Consider the following 13,984-nt stretch of genomic DNA (forward strand, 5'->3'; position numbering starts at 1 on the left):
TGGGCCAAAGAGCATCCAGAGTGGTGCTGGTGGCAGAGATGCCACTTGGGCGCCACCTGCCAGATCTCCTGTTCCAGGCAAGGCCGCTGCCAATCCCCAGAGACCACCCCAACTGCTGGGTGTTTTTTCCCACACTGGGGAATTCACCAACCTTAATAAAAGCATCAGATCGAGTCTGAAAGGCAAATGCACAAAGTGGTTACAGCAGCACATCAGTGAACTTAGCCTTCTTGCAAAGCCACAAACCTCAGCAAGAAAGGCAATAATGAGCCAGCCACACCAGAGGAACATCTCAGGGCATTCCCACAGGACAGACAGCCGAGCACCTCCGGGAGAACCTTCTCTGTCCACAGAGGCAGCAAAGACCAGCAGCCTTCATTTCAACTCTTCCAAACCAAGTTCAGACGTTACCTGGACAAATACCTGGAACTACAGCACCAGCAAACACCTTGGTCACCTGTAAAATCCCACATTTTCTTTTGGGGCACATAGGGAGAAAATCAAATTTAAGAAGATTTGGGCCATCAACAGCACATGAATCCCAAGTGATGCGTATGCTCGAGGATCAGCACGTGCAAATGATGATGCTGTTTGGAGGAAAGCTGCCAAGTGCTTTACCCCAGTTATAACAGGAACCACATTTGAACAAGATGTCTCATCGAAGAGAGATGGTATATTGCATTATCTAACTGAAAAGAAGGAGCCTATTAAACAAGCGCTGGGCTGAAGAACTCACACAGAAAAAGGCAATTCATCTTCAAAGGATCAACATTTTCATGATAAATCACAGTTCTTGCATTTTGAAGACAGGCAGATGCAATCCTTGCCAATATTTTTTCACTGGGTGCTGACATGATGCTTCTATCACAGCTGAGACCTAGCTGCAAATCCAATTCAGCTCAAGAACCAAGAAATACACTGTTAAACATACAGTGGCCATTTTTGTAGCCCTAAGCTGGGGTCAGTGCACTTCCCCACCTCCTTCTGGGGGCTGATAGATTCCCCTCTTACAAGGCAACAGTGTGCACAAACACAGTTGCAACCTTTCATGAAGAAGTCTTCCACATCATCCCAGATTTCAGGGGCTGACTTTATTCCACTGCAGCTCATGAGGAAAATCCTTCCATTCCTCAAATGTACAGGTGCTTCTTGGAGCAGCCTACATTTTAAGAACCCTAAATAACTGCACATCCCTGCTAAGTTGAACACTGCCATGTCTTTACACAGTTATTGATAACACCAGATAAAATGAACAATCTCAGAAGAAATCACTCCCACCCAGCAAACAAAGATTTTTATTTCAGAATAGAGACAAAAGGGTTCACATAGTAAGCTTACTGCCTTAAGCAATGGTCTGCAGAATTCTTTTTTTCCTTTTTTTTTTTTAATAAATAAAAGATTTCTTTAAAAAACATACATGATTACCACTGCAATTTAGCGGTTGATTCTGAACTGCTAGAAGTTAGCTTATCACACAGATTCACTACTTTTGCTCACAAAATACCTAGCAGGAAAGGAGTGCAGCACACCCCAGCTCTACACTCACAGTGCCAGAACACTTTGCACATACAGTGCCACTGAACCCCCTCAGTAGGTCGATGAGTCCAGCATGCAGGACAGCAATGCATGTGGGTAAAAGTGAGAATGGGGGAAGAAACCATGATTTCCTATGGACACAGTGAAGTATTTATGAGTTAGCTCTTGTCTATAACAGTGTCATAGGAAAAAAAAAAAAAAAAAAAAAAGGAAAAAGAAAGGAAAAAAAAAGAAGAAAAGAACTCTCCTAAATATGGATAACCAAGATTCAAGAAAAAAAAAAACCCTGCTTTGGCTCCAGCTTCCAAGGAAGCTTGTGAGGTGAAATAGTCATGTGAAGGTCAGAGGTGACTTACAGGATGGTGATGCAATGGTGCTTAAAAAGAAAAAAAAAAAAAAAACACAAAGAACAAAGCCACCAAGTTGTAAGTGCAAGCACACTAGAGTCAGTTTGGAAGCAATGTGACCCTTCCACCATTGTGGACGTGATGACTGTACAACAAACAAGTGGAGGCAGATCCAGAGAAGTTCTTGAGGTGATCTTGTTAGAGGTACACTTTGGGACTTTCTTCCCTGGAATAGCCTACAGCAGTCTGACAATGAATGCTTCTCACAGCTTGCACATGAAAGGTACCATTTTTCAGAGGCATCTAAAGACTTTAGGAGTTTAAATTGCACTGCAAGGTCCACAAGAACTGACCTGTAATTAATTAGACTCTTCTGGGGGTGGTTTTGCTGTTTTTTGTTTCTTAATTTGTTTTGTTCTTCAACTAAGTGTTCTTTAGATCATAAGCTTTTCCCTTGCAATCTCTGAGAAAGCATATTTGAAAATTGGGATGTGATTTTGGAGTTTTCCAGAATTACGGAATTACAGTCAGCAGAATTAATTCACACAAATGTTATTTTTCATTTCCATTTCTTTAAATTTCCTGGAGTGGCTGTTAAAATTTTTTCCTGGAAGAAGTGGAAGTAAGGCTTTCTTGAATGAAACTCCTCTTTATGGAGCCAACTACAGAACCCTGGAAGCACAATTATGCTACTAAGATAAGATGAAATGCAGTAGTGATGCGCCAATTCATCATGCTTGGGTTCTTCTAATGAAGCCCATTACTCACAGACGAGAATTTTCTCAAGCAGTTAGTCACTAGCAGACAGCTCTCCCTATTGCTGCTTCCTATTCTGCAGCTGGTGAATAGCCTGCTCCTCCCCTCACCATCCCAAAAGTGCAATATTAGGAAAAGTCAACACCTAAATGAAAAGTAAACAAACAGTATTCAACTTTTCCCCATAACCCCCCCCCCCCAAAAAAAAAGAACAATAAAATAGAACAGCTTTCAGGAGCGTGCCAATATTTTCCATTAAAATACGGGGGAAAAAATGATTGACAAAAACAGCCTGCTGTCCTTTTAATACTACTGAAAGAAACTGAACACCGTTCCTTAGCTTATTAAAATAAGCATAAAAACAAACAATGTAATTCATTATCACTTGCATAGACACACTTTGTTTTGTACTTTGTGCAAATCTTACTAAATAAGGCATGCTTGAGAGTTTAGGTAGCAGTGCAGTAGATATTAAAGAATGCTGAGGAACTGCAAGGAAAATTCCAGGCAGTCTGCAGTCCACATCCACTTACACAGTTCATTTGACTTCAAAGACCAACAGCTGATAGCCGCAGATATGTCTGCAACATAAGGCAATGCGGTATGTGTAGAGCCCAGCACCTGCTTGCAGCTAGTCATGGGTTTAACACACATAAGATCACTTGAATTCACAAACCTGAGCTACTGGCTAAGGAGGGCTTCTCAGTGGTGTGCTGGCAAGAACCCCGTCCTAGGGAAAGGGAGGAGGACAAAGCCATGGAGTAGCACAGCCCTTCACAGAAAAGGGTTTTGTGCACATTTTGCATGCGTTTCTTTTCCTCAAACTTTCTCCCTGGGGCTGTGCTTTTCCAGGCAAACTGTGTTCTAACAACGGGCTTCTGAGAGGAGTATTTCTGAAATAAAAAAAGCTGAAACGTTTGCCCCCTCTTAGTCCACCTTATTTAAGTGCCTACTGTGAAAATTCAACAGGAGTCAGTGGCAGTAAAGAGGGGCACCTGTGTAACAAGGAAGGAGGTGAGCTTAGGGAGCTGCTCTAACAGCAGTGTGAGAAATCTCTCAAATAACTTACGTAGCACAGAGGAAAGTTGTAAGGCCCAATATAAAGTAATGTGGAGTTGCATTCTGCCTCTTCCTTCCCTCTCAAATCAAGTATTTTCAGGAAATAGTGAAGTAGAACAGTCTTTTGTAAGCAGCTTTGCACTAATAAGAAATAATCAGTTCAAACTCTGAAAGTTCTTTTTCTTCAAAAAATAAAACCAACCTACTTTAGAAAAACCCACTAATAATAATCCTCAAAGTCCCCCGGTACTTTGTAATATAAAATGGAGTGTTCCTGTGCAAGAGCTGCCAGCTCCTTCAGGAACTCTGGGAAAAGGGCAGCTGCGAGCACAGCATTCCTCACATGCACGGGAAGGCTGGGGTGAGCCAGGCTCCTCTTTCCCTTGTGTCCCAGGAAAGGCTGGAGCATGGCTGGGGGGGCTTCTGAGAGGCTCCTTCCTCTCCCCACGCTGCTGCCATGCAGGACGTTACCTAAGGCCAGGAAGGAAAAGAAGGAAAAAAAAAAACAACACTCAGTATATTGAACACACAAAGTATTTGTCCAGCAACTAGATGCAGTTTACAGGAATTGTGTTCAGAGCTGTAGTTCGCAGTACTCAGACTGTGCTGGCAGATACTTCACTAATCCGACAGTTTTAAGTCCTACATGGCCTGCTTCTGTTGCATTTTTTATTAGCCATCTTTCCCCGGGTTATGTATTATTCAGTTGCAGCTCTGATGAGAAAAATATGTGGGCAGGAAAGGAGTCAAGGGAAAGAATAATATGGATTTACCTTATGAAATAACAGATAATATATACCATTAGTCCCAGCATGGCTTTCTCAATTTAAAATGATCCTATACTCTAGCCCTCCCCCGGATCAAAATATCACTCTGACTTCACTTCTCTCTCCTCCCCCATGAATCATTGTGTAAGTGGGCTTGAAGCCGAGCTATCAAAATTGCCATGGGAGTTTGAAGCAAGCTAAAAACTGAAGGAAAAAACTTTTCAAAATTTATTTTTCTACAGCTTTAGCCTCCGCCAACTACTCTTCTGCTCCCTGTAAAGAAGCTAAATATTTAAAAATAATAGTTGTTAAAAAAGAACAAATTAAAACCACTGTGTGATCAGCACAGCATTGAGAGCTATATGATCTCTGGTGCCAGAGTTCAGAGGATCAGGGCTCAAGCATCAGGACGCGTGGAATTACAGAGACAGCAGCACTTAAATTTCAATCAGCTGCTCCTTGATTCAACCTGAAGTAGAATGCACTTTAATTAAATGCTGTTCAGTGAAACTAAAATGGTGACAAAAACTAAAACCGGTGGAAAGAAATAGGAAGAAAAAATAAGTTGCAGGACTCACTGCTATAAGATGTCAGCAGGCCTGGAATCGCAGCCAGATAGCATCCTGCCTGCCTTACAAGTGGGTGTTCTCAAGAGCTGCATATCATTAAAGTGCACACGCACACACACAAAAATAAAACCAGACCAAAAAAACCCCTATCATATTAACTCTCATTCTGCAGATAAGCCAAATACCACATCACTGCCTTAAGAGGTTTCCCTTAAAGCCACACAGTTGATGTGAGACCCACTCAGTCTGTGGTTATGTGTAGCTTTTTTCTCTGTGGTTATGTGTAGCTCTGCAAGACGCAGATGGGGTACCCCCAGCTGGGTGCCTCTCTCCACGTGGCAGAGCTCTGCACTCTGGTTTCTTGCCTGCAGTTCTCCTCCAGCATAGTGGACTTTCAAGTGCTCAAGAGAAATTTTAATCTTAATCATCTAACAGAATTGTACTTTTCCTGAGTTCCAAAAAACCTTTCCAGCTCCAGACTTATCAATCATTCATGCTGTTATTCTACAAGTTTTTATCTACCGGAGACACAGTACGGGAACATCAGTTCTGTGGAAAATTCTGACTATAGGAGGAAAAACAACCTAAATTATGAATTACAATCAAAAGAGGAAGTTTTGAGCTTCCTTTGAAGATTTACTTTGAGAGATTCTCTTACAGCCTCAGAACGTTTCCTAAACAATATAAGTATTTTAAATAGTTTAGCCAACACAATCAGAATGCTAGTAAGCTGTCAAAGCTTGGGTGTTTAAAAACTGTTCCCTTCATAAAGCACAAAAATTGATGCAGTTCAACAAAAAACACTGTGATTTTGTTTTATTTAAACATATATTAAAAAAAAAAAAAAAAAAAAAAAAAAGCAGAGGAGAAAGATGGTCAAGGGACCAGAGATTTGATTTTTCCTTCAATCAAGATTGTCTGCTTCCTTCTGCAGTCAGAATGCAATTGCAAAAGTGAGTGAGTGCTCTGGAGACAGTTACCAAAGCGCTGAGAGATGGGCAGCACTGCATGTGGGATCACAACAGTTGTTCATATCTAACCCTAACGCAAACTGCCGGGTAAGCAAACCGCATAGTGCTGCAAGCAGAAAATAACTGATTGGCATTTTCTGTTTGAATACTTTTGAAGACTGTCACTATGAAGGAAAGGGAAATGCTTTGGAATACTTCATTTTTACATTTGTGTTCCCCGCTATATCTGGCTTCTCTTTTTCAGATGTGAATTCTGTAGGAATTGTGTAGGAATCAATGCAATGACCTGCAGTGTGCTGATTGATTAGTGAGCCAGCTTGCCCTAAGAAGCAGAGTTTGACTGTTTGCATCACCAGTCTTGTTGGGATCCAAATGTGCAGTTCCCCAGACATTTATATCCTCTCCATCTATTTGTTAAGAGATACCTTCTTTACAGGGGTTGCCATAAGACTGAAGAAAATGTACCCACAGTCTGACTAAGCAGCCTTGTTTTGAGATCCTACATAATGATCTGCATGAGTCAGTCTGGCAATTTCTAAAGCCCACAAAAGAAAACTGATGTAAAATAAGAAGCCCAAATAAATTCCAAAAATTACTGACTATTTTATTTAACTGAGGTACAACTAACAGGCACTGAAAACTTTGAAGTGTAAGGCTTGCAAGTTTATTCAGCTAGATGAATTTCTATTCGCAATGCATTCTAAAAAAGTTCGGACTGACAGCACGTGGAAAAAGACACTAAATGTTGCCTCCTAATCTTGTTGCATACACTAGCTACAGTATCATCTAACTGTAAGGCTTCCTCATGTGTGGTACCAGGATATAGAGCCTAACGCCCTGCAGATGTTTGCAATACACAGCTCATTTACAGCATGCAACTTTCACAGACCAATTCTTAGCGAGATCGTAATTTTGCTGACTAGATGTACTGCAAACCTCAGAAATGCACACCACGCTGACTAGAAACTAGGTAAATTACTATTCAGAGCCTTGCAAAATGAAAACACAATTAAGAAGATGCATAAAAAGCCCTGCTTTCCACACCTCTGGAAATCCAAGAAAAATACTACTCACTTTGCAGTGGTAAAGGCGAGGCAGGATGATTGTTAACAATTCCAAATGATGCATGAGGACACATCTCTGAATGCAGCCTCTCTTCAACCCTGATTCTGAGCCCTCAATCCCTGTGGTCAAAGCTCTCAGCAAATTCTGCGCATTCCAATCACACGGGAAATTATTTTTAAGGGAAACCTGCACCCAACGCTGCTTGCTTAGTGACAAGCTGAAAATTGATAGATCCCCAGGGCAGGGTGCCAGCGATACCCCCATCACCCCACTGCTTTGGGAAATTTCTCGATGGGAATATTCTTCACCAGAATCTGTCTTCCAGAAGCAGCAGACATTACAGAAGCCCCCTGGAAAGCTGAGACAATACCTGTTCTTGAAGTGTCCTGACTTATACCACCCATTTATTTTTCTGGTTCGTGCTTTCATTCCAGAAAGCACATTTGAAGTTCTCTGGCTCATATCCATCTCCATCAGGAAAAGCCCAAACTATCATATCAGGCCTTATTCAGTTGTTGCAGAAATCAACTCTTTCTGGACTTCTGTTCTCTCTAAAATCTATCAAAAAAACCCCCACAAAACCAACAACAATAACAAAAAAACCTAATGACTAGCTGAAGGTCAGGCTAAAAATAAAATCACGAATATGCCGTCTCACCTCATGCCTTGAAAGCAAGTTTGTTTACAACCACAGCAACAGGAAGCCAAGCAAGAGCTGATTTTGTTACTCCTTTAAACAGACATTTTCTGTAGCAAAGACAATAAAAGCTTCTAAAGAGCAAGGCATATCCAGATAGATCCATATACTGCGGCCTACTGAGGATCATCAGTTTAAAGCCAGAAGGCTACATCTGGTTAATGATATGTATAATGCACCACACCTACTTTTAATCATGCTGTAGCAAATGAGAGAGGTAACTGGTGATTCATTCACCCAGCACTCCTCTGAGTGCAGTTAACATTTACCTTTGGTTAGCAGTTCTTCAGCGGCATCAGACATGTCCACACGAAAAAGTAAGTACTGTTGGGCCTCCAGGAGAAGATCTGGGAAGTCTTTTTCCATAGAAGCGAAATGTTCAATTTTATTTTTCACAGATGCCAGCACCTGCCAAAACAACAGTAACAATTACTTTTTCCTCCCTTGCTCCCAGTGCAGCCACTGTCTGAACACTCAGGCTCTCCAGCTGCATTAAAGAAGACTTAACAGTAAAAGTTATGGTCATACAGAATTTTCAGCTCTTTGCACAAATATCATTAAAACACTGAAACGAGATGCGAGGCTCTCAGATGGGAGGGAAAGCAACAGGTGAAACTGAAAAGAGCTGAAGAATTAACGAGACACCAAAAATACTGTTCCAGTAGGCAGAACTAAGGCTTGTGGGCAAATACCTGATAAAGCGACCGTACGCTGGGCTGAAAAACCATGTTGGTGTTGAGCAGAAATGAGCGAAGAAGAGGCTGTGGGTAACTTGCTAGCTGAGTAATAATCCCAATAAGCAGCAAATTTACATGCAAGGAGTTCTCCAGCATGTTCTCCAGCTTGGATAACACCACGCTGATAAACGGTCCTGCAAAAAAGAGAGAAGGAACCAATGCTTCTGTTTTCACAGAAAAAAAATTGTGAGATCCAGGAAATAACACGTGAAAGGAATTTTGATCATCATAACCAACCAAATCAAACCTCCTACATGCTAATTAAAGCCAGCAAAGAGGAAAAACAAAACTTATCTGAACAGACAAAATAGACTTAACAGGGGTGTTAAAAGCTTTCATGAGTAGAAGCAATTTGACTAGCGAGCTAGTTATGTTAATGGCATATTTAATGTACATAATCATTCTACTTTACGTGTGCCAATAAGGATTTAGCCTAATATGTTATGGTCTATTATTTCACTCCTTTTGAAGTTAATCAGAATAGTACCACTGAAGAATCATAACATCCTTAGAGTTAGCTGGGACCTTTAAAGGTCATCTAGTCCAACTCCTCTGCAGTGCACAGGGACTCCACAGCTAGATCAGGTTGCCCAGGGCCTGATCCAGCCTGGACTTGAAAGTCTCCACAGATGGGGCATCCACCACATCACTAGGCAACCTGTTCCAGTGCCTTACCATCCTCACTGTAGAAGACTTTTCTTTATATCTAACCTAAATCAACCCTCTATGAGCTTGAAACCATTTGTCCTTGTTCTGCCACCACAGACCCTGCTAATAGACCATCCCCTTCTTTCATGTAGCTCCCCTTCAGATTCTGAAAGGCTGCTCTCAGGTCTCCCCAGGCCGAACAGCCCCAGCTCTCTCAGCCTCTCCTCATAGGAGAGGTGTTCCATCCCTTGGATCATTTTTGTGGCCCTCCCCTGGACACGTTCTACCAGAACTTGTCCTTTTCACTAGCACTGTGCCTTATTTCCACAGAAAGACTGGTGAAGTACCTTATAGCTTAGACTTCTTGTCTCACCAAAATAATGGTGTTGTAAAGCAACCACAAAAACACTACTCGAAACAAAAAATCAAAAGCTGCGGTAGTCACGTCACAGGGAAACACATTTTCCATACTGCAGTCACACAAAGCAGGGAAAACATGAAAATGGATTTATAAGCAGAATTATTTGTAAATGTACTCTTTATCATGTAAATGTCAGCAATAAACAATAGTTTTAGTTTGTATCTTTATGTTGCAGGACAACCACTAAAATACAGAAGTTAGCTTCTGACGAGGCAAGTACGTAAACCCTTCTGCCTGGGTGCACAGTGGAGCAGCCTCAAAGCCCCTTGGCTGAGATAGTTTCTCCTATCCCTACAGAAACTACTGCTTCCTCCTCCTGTGTCCATGGGAACAATTTCACAGAGCCCCTGAGGACCACAGTGCAAAGGGAGCTCCCTTGGGACAGGAGGGGTTGCAATAGCAGCAGAAAAAGATCACGGTTTCTCTCATGCAAGTCAAACTCCAAATCTGAGTAGATAAAGCTGAAGTTAGACATTTCTAACAAAGGTATGGCACTTCTCTTGAAGTTTCCAATACAAAATTCTTAGTTTTCAATAAATCATTAGAATAAAAAACAGAGGAAGTGAGCAGAGTTTGCAAGTCTGGAAAGAAAAAGTATTAACTAGTGAGAAAACAAAAAAAGTATTCCTTTCCTGATTTCATCTCCTTGTAGCCATGAAGTCAAGCACTGTTCCTGAACATCACACTCATTCTTACTCAGGGGAAAACAGGGATGACTGTGATAATGCCCTCAAATTGGACACAGACACCAATGGGACATATTTTTCACAGATCTATCAGCCCAAGGAGAGTATCTCTGTAGCACTGAGTCACTGAGTGTGGGAACCTCTGGTTATCTGATTCTGTAGCAAGAAGCCCCCCCTTTATCACATACATAATATAGCATTCCAAGTTAAATAGAACATTATTATATTTGAAAGGCATTCCAATCTCCCATTTCTGAGGCATTTTTATGAGCAACTCCTTACCTGCAATCACTAAGAGCTACAATCACAACAGCAAGGTGAATACTCTAAGAGAAAAAATGTTGTGGACAGGAAGCAGATAGTGTTTTATTTTTTACCTGTTTCATTGGTTGGGCATTGTTTTGCTTTTTTCTTTAAAGCAAGAAATGGAGGAAGGAACTGGATGAAGAGACAGGGATGACATTTTTTGAGCTACATTTGACAGCAGATAATGGGAAATTGAAAGGTTTGAATGTGATTAGTCTCTGGTATGAGGAAATTACCACTGCAGCAAAAATAGTAAATGGACTGGATAAACAGGCTGAGGTTTTCAATTAAGAGACAGTGCCAGGCAGGCTGGCCACAGCTGACCAGAAAGGGCTGCATTTCAATGGATACAAACGAATGTTTTCCCCCCTCCTTCCAAATGAACGAGAAGCCAGATTACAGAGGTCTTATTTTGGATGAGAAAACCTAGACAAGCTATTATTATTTTTTTTATTATTATTTGCATTACTGTGGTATCCAGGAGACCTAATTAAAGTTCAGGAGCTTGCAATGCAAGGAGCTGCACAAACACTGATCAAAAGCACACTCAACCCTTCCATAGCAATTTCATTCCTGAATGGCTTGGGCAGTCTCTAGAGAACAAACTTAACTTGTTGTCTGGCACAAGACAGAAAAGTCTCTCCCCACTGCGAAGGCTGCTGTGGCATTTGAGGACCAGGGCGCCAGGATAGTTCCCGCAGAGAGGCACGGGCAGACGTGGCATCAGTGCTGCCACCTCGTGCTAAAATGTGAATTAGCAGAAGGGGTGAAAATGGCAACGTGACACCATAGCTACAGCGTGAGAGGTGCCAGCCACCAGAAAGACAAATTATTTACCTGGGCTCTATATATTAGAACTGTTACTACAGTCCACTTTCCATTGCAGACGTTTATCCTAGAATGCTGGTGCACTGACACACAAGAAACATAATCCCAAGATTTGTGGGTTTTTGTGTGTTTTTTTTTGTTTTTTTTTTAAAGTAGCCAGAAAAGAACAGAGCAACCACCATTTGTTGTCACCCCACTGACACTGGCTCTGCTCTACTTTCATGCTGCATCTCTTTGATTCTCCTTGGGCCAGTCTCAGCTATTTGGGCATACCCTCTTTAGTGTCAGGGCTGGTCCCAACTCTATGCTTGTGCTGTGCACTGCAATTACACTTGGCCACTTCTGATCGCCATGCCTTCTTGTATTTGCTAGGTATGTAACTAACAGGACATTCCACCTGTGAACGGAGCACTCTGACTCCTCGCAGCGTGCTTGGGAGATGCATCCTCCTTTGGTCCAAAGGGAGATGATGCGCTCTCTGCAGAAGGCGTATCTGCTGAGAAATTCTCAAAGTCCTCCTCCTCTTCTGCAGGAGACACAGGGTCAGGAGTGTCTAACTTTTGCTCCTCCACGTCTGCATTGTTTGGATCCAGTTCTTTAATAATTTTGTCATACTGTGCAATGAAATCCTCACCATCTGTGCTCAGCATTTGTGAGCTTAAGCAATTATCTGCCTCCTGAAGCTTCAACTCTAAGTCTGGCTGTGGATCAGTCTCCGCCATTTTCTGGTTTATTTGTTCTTTCGTTACACTTTGAGTCAAGCTTGATTTTTTTTTACTGTGCTCATCCACACCCACTTCCAGCTGGCTGTTAGAGAGAGGCCCATTGACAACAGTCTGGCTTTGGACCTGATGTTCTCTGGACACATTTAAAGTTTTCTCCTTAGAGTTGTCATCATCCTGCATATCCTTCTGGGCACATAATCTGTAAACCATAACATCATCCTGAAAGTCTGAATCCTCTATGTAAGAACCTTTGACGAGCATGATAGCATTTTTTTTCATCTCTTGAATATGTTTCGGTGGCACTGCGGGCATCTGCATCTCTGTACTTCCCAGATCATCATACTGCTGGAGCGAGCTCACATCAGAACCAGGTGAAATCCCTGTGTCATAGCTATCATCCCATTCCAGCTCCAACTGCATCTTCTCACCCATTGGTGCTGTTTGAGAGGAGCTACACATGCTGGGTGTCCTTTGCTGGAGACGAAACATGGGGTGTTCCACATCTGTACTGTTCTCCTCAGCAAGCGCTTGGATAAAGGTCTCGGGATCAGGATTTACTCCATCGTATAAAGCAGACCAGACCTTACAATCTTTCAGACACTGCAGGATGGCTTCTTGAGCTTCTCCCAGGTACTGCAGGTAGCTGATATCCACAGCTCTTCCAAATTCCACGATGCAGGTGGACTCAGAAATACCTCTAACAGAATCTGAAAGTAAAGAAGATTACTCATACCATGACACAATAAAAAAACCCCAAAGTTCTCTAGCAAGGCAGTTACTAATATTGCAGGTGGAATCTTTAGCCCTAATCATCCAATAAGGCAGGAAGAGCTCAATTTAGAGATATGAATCAACTAGAGTTGTTCCTACTGCCAAGTGAGCACTGTAACTCAATTTCTGAGAAATCAGCTCACTCCCAATCTGTAAAACAACAGCGAGCGCTCTGAACCTGCAAGTGCCATTGTCAAGTACCTGTACGTTACTTTTATGAATGAATATTTTAACAGCTACCCAAGTTGAATAAAGTTTCAATAGACCTTGACCCATGGAAGGAAAAAAAAAAAGCAGTGCAGCCTAGCTGCACAGTTTGTTGTTGCCTACCATTTTTGTTCCACCTGAGCTACTACCAAACTCAATTCAGTTCATGATCCGGTCTTCCCTTGAGCACCAATTACCTTTAGTTTGAGCTGCTTTTGTCCAGAGAATATAATCTTTTCCTTGGCTTTCTAGAGTCAAGGTGATCCCAGTGGAGCAGCAGACCGGTGTCAGGGCAAGCAGTTTTGCAGCAGATACGGAGTAACAATCTCTCTCTTTCACAGCCCTTCGCTGGCTCAACATCATGTGGTTACATGGGATCAGATACCTGAAACAGCAGTCTAGCATTACTACATCCTTTCACGTGAGAGAAAACAAAAACATACAAAAGTCCCTTCACACCTTCCTTCCCTCTTCAAAATAAAAGAAACAACAGTAACCTTGACAGTGATCTATATTCTAAACCTCTCAAGAGCATGAAACCCCAGCTCTTTGTATCGTGAAGCTACAGTTCAATGAGGAACTGTCAAGACAAGCAGAGATGGGAGATCAGTTGCATGAGAATGGGGGAATGAGCAGCCCTTCACAGGTCAGAGCAAGCCTGCTGTAGGAAGGGATGAAGGAAGCATAGGATGGGCAGAAGTCAAAGGCTAGCGGTGTGGTTTGGTCCCAGTATGAATGAGTTCTGTCTCCAAATCTTTAATTCATTTGTTTTCCAAGGAAATCGAGACAGAGTCAGTTTACATGTGCCAGGCAAACAGCCAGCAAAAGGGAAGGAAAGGTCATCAAGGTGTTTCACTGCTCTAAATCAAGACAGCTTGGGCAAGAGGA

General features: G+C 42.1%; 1 protein-coding gene across 11 annotated transcripts in view; it reads right to left on the reverse strand.

Moving 5' to 3' along the window:
* Positions 1 to 429: 429 nt before the first annotated feature.
* FHIP1A (FHF complex subunit HOOK interacting protein 1A) overlaps positions 430 to 13,984 on the reverse strand; it is a 92,079-nt gene continuing 78,524 nt past the window's right edge. For 10 of the 11 annotated variants that reach the window (XM_090138527.1, XM_090138520.1, XM_090138526.1 and 7 more), the window contains 5 exons: positions 13,294 to 13,481; positions 11,791 to 12,825; positions 8,460 to 8,638; positions 8,037 to 8,175; positions 430 to 4,169 (listed from right to left, as the gene is read on the reverse strand). In XM_090138527.1, the coding sequence (XP_089994653.1) occupies positions 3,919 to 4,169; positions 8,037 to 8,175; positions 8,460 to 8,638; positions 11,791 to 12,825; positions 13,294 to 13,481 (1,792 nt within the window). In that variant the 3' untranslated portion in view covers positions 430 to 3,918. Of the gene's footprint in view, positions 4,170 to 8,036; positions 8,176 to 8,459; positions 8,639 to 11,402; positions 12,826 to 13,293; positions 13,482 to 13,984 lie in introns of those variants that run through there. The other variant, XR_016465740.1, reaches the window with a different exon arrangement.

This window comes from Phasianus colchicus, chromosome 4 (genome assembly GCF_987193195.1).
Source record: "Phasianus colchicus chromosome 4, bPhaCol1.hap1.1, whole genome shotgun sequence".
In the NCBI taxonomy this organism is placed as follows: Eukaryota; Metazoa; Chordata; class Aves; order Galliformes; family Phasianidae; genus Phasianus; species Phasianus colchicus.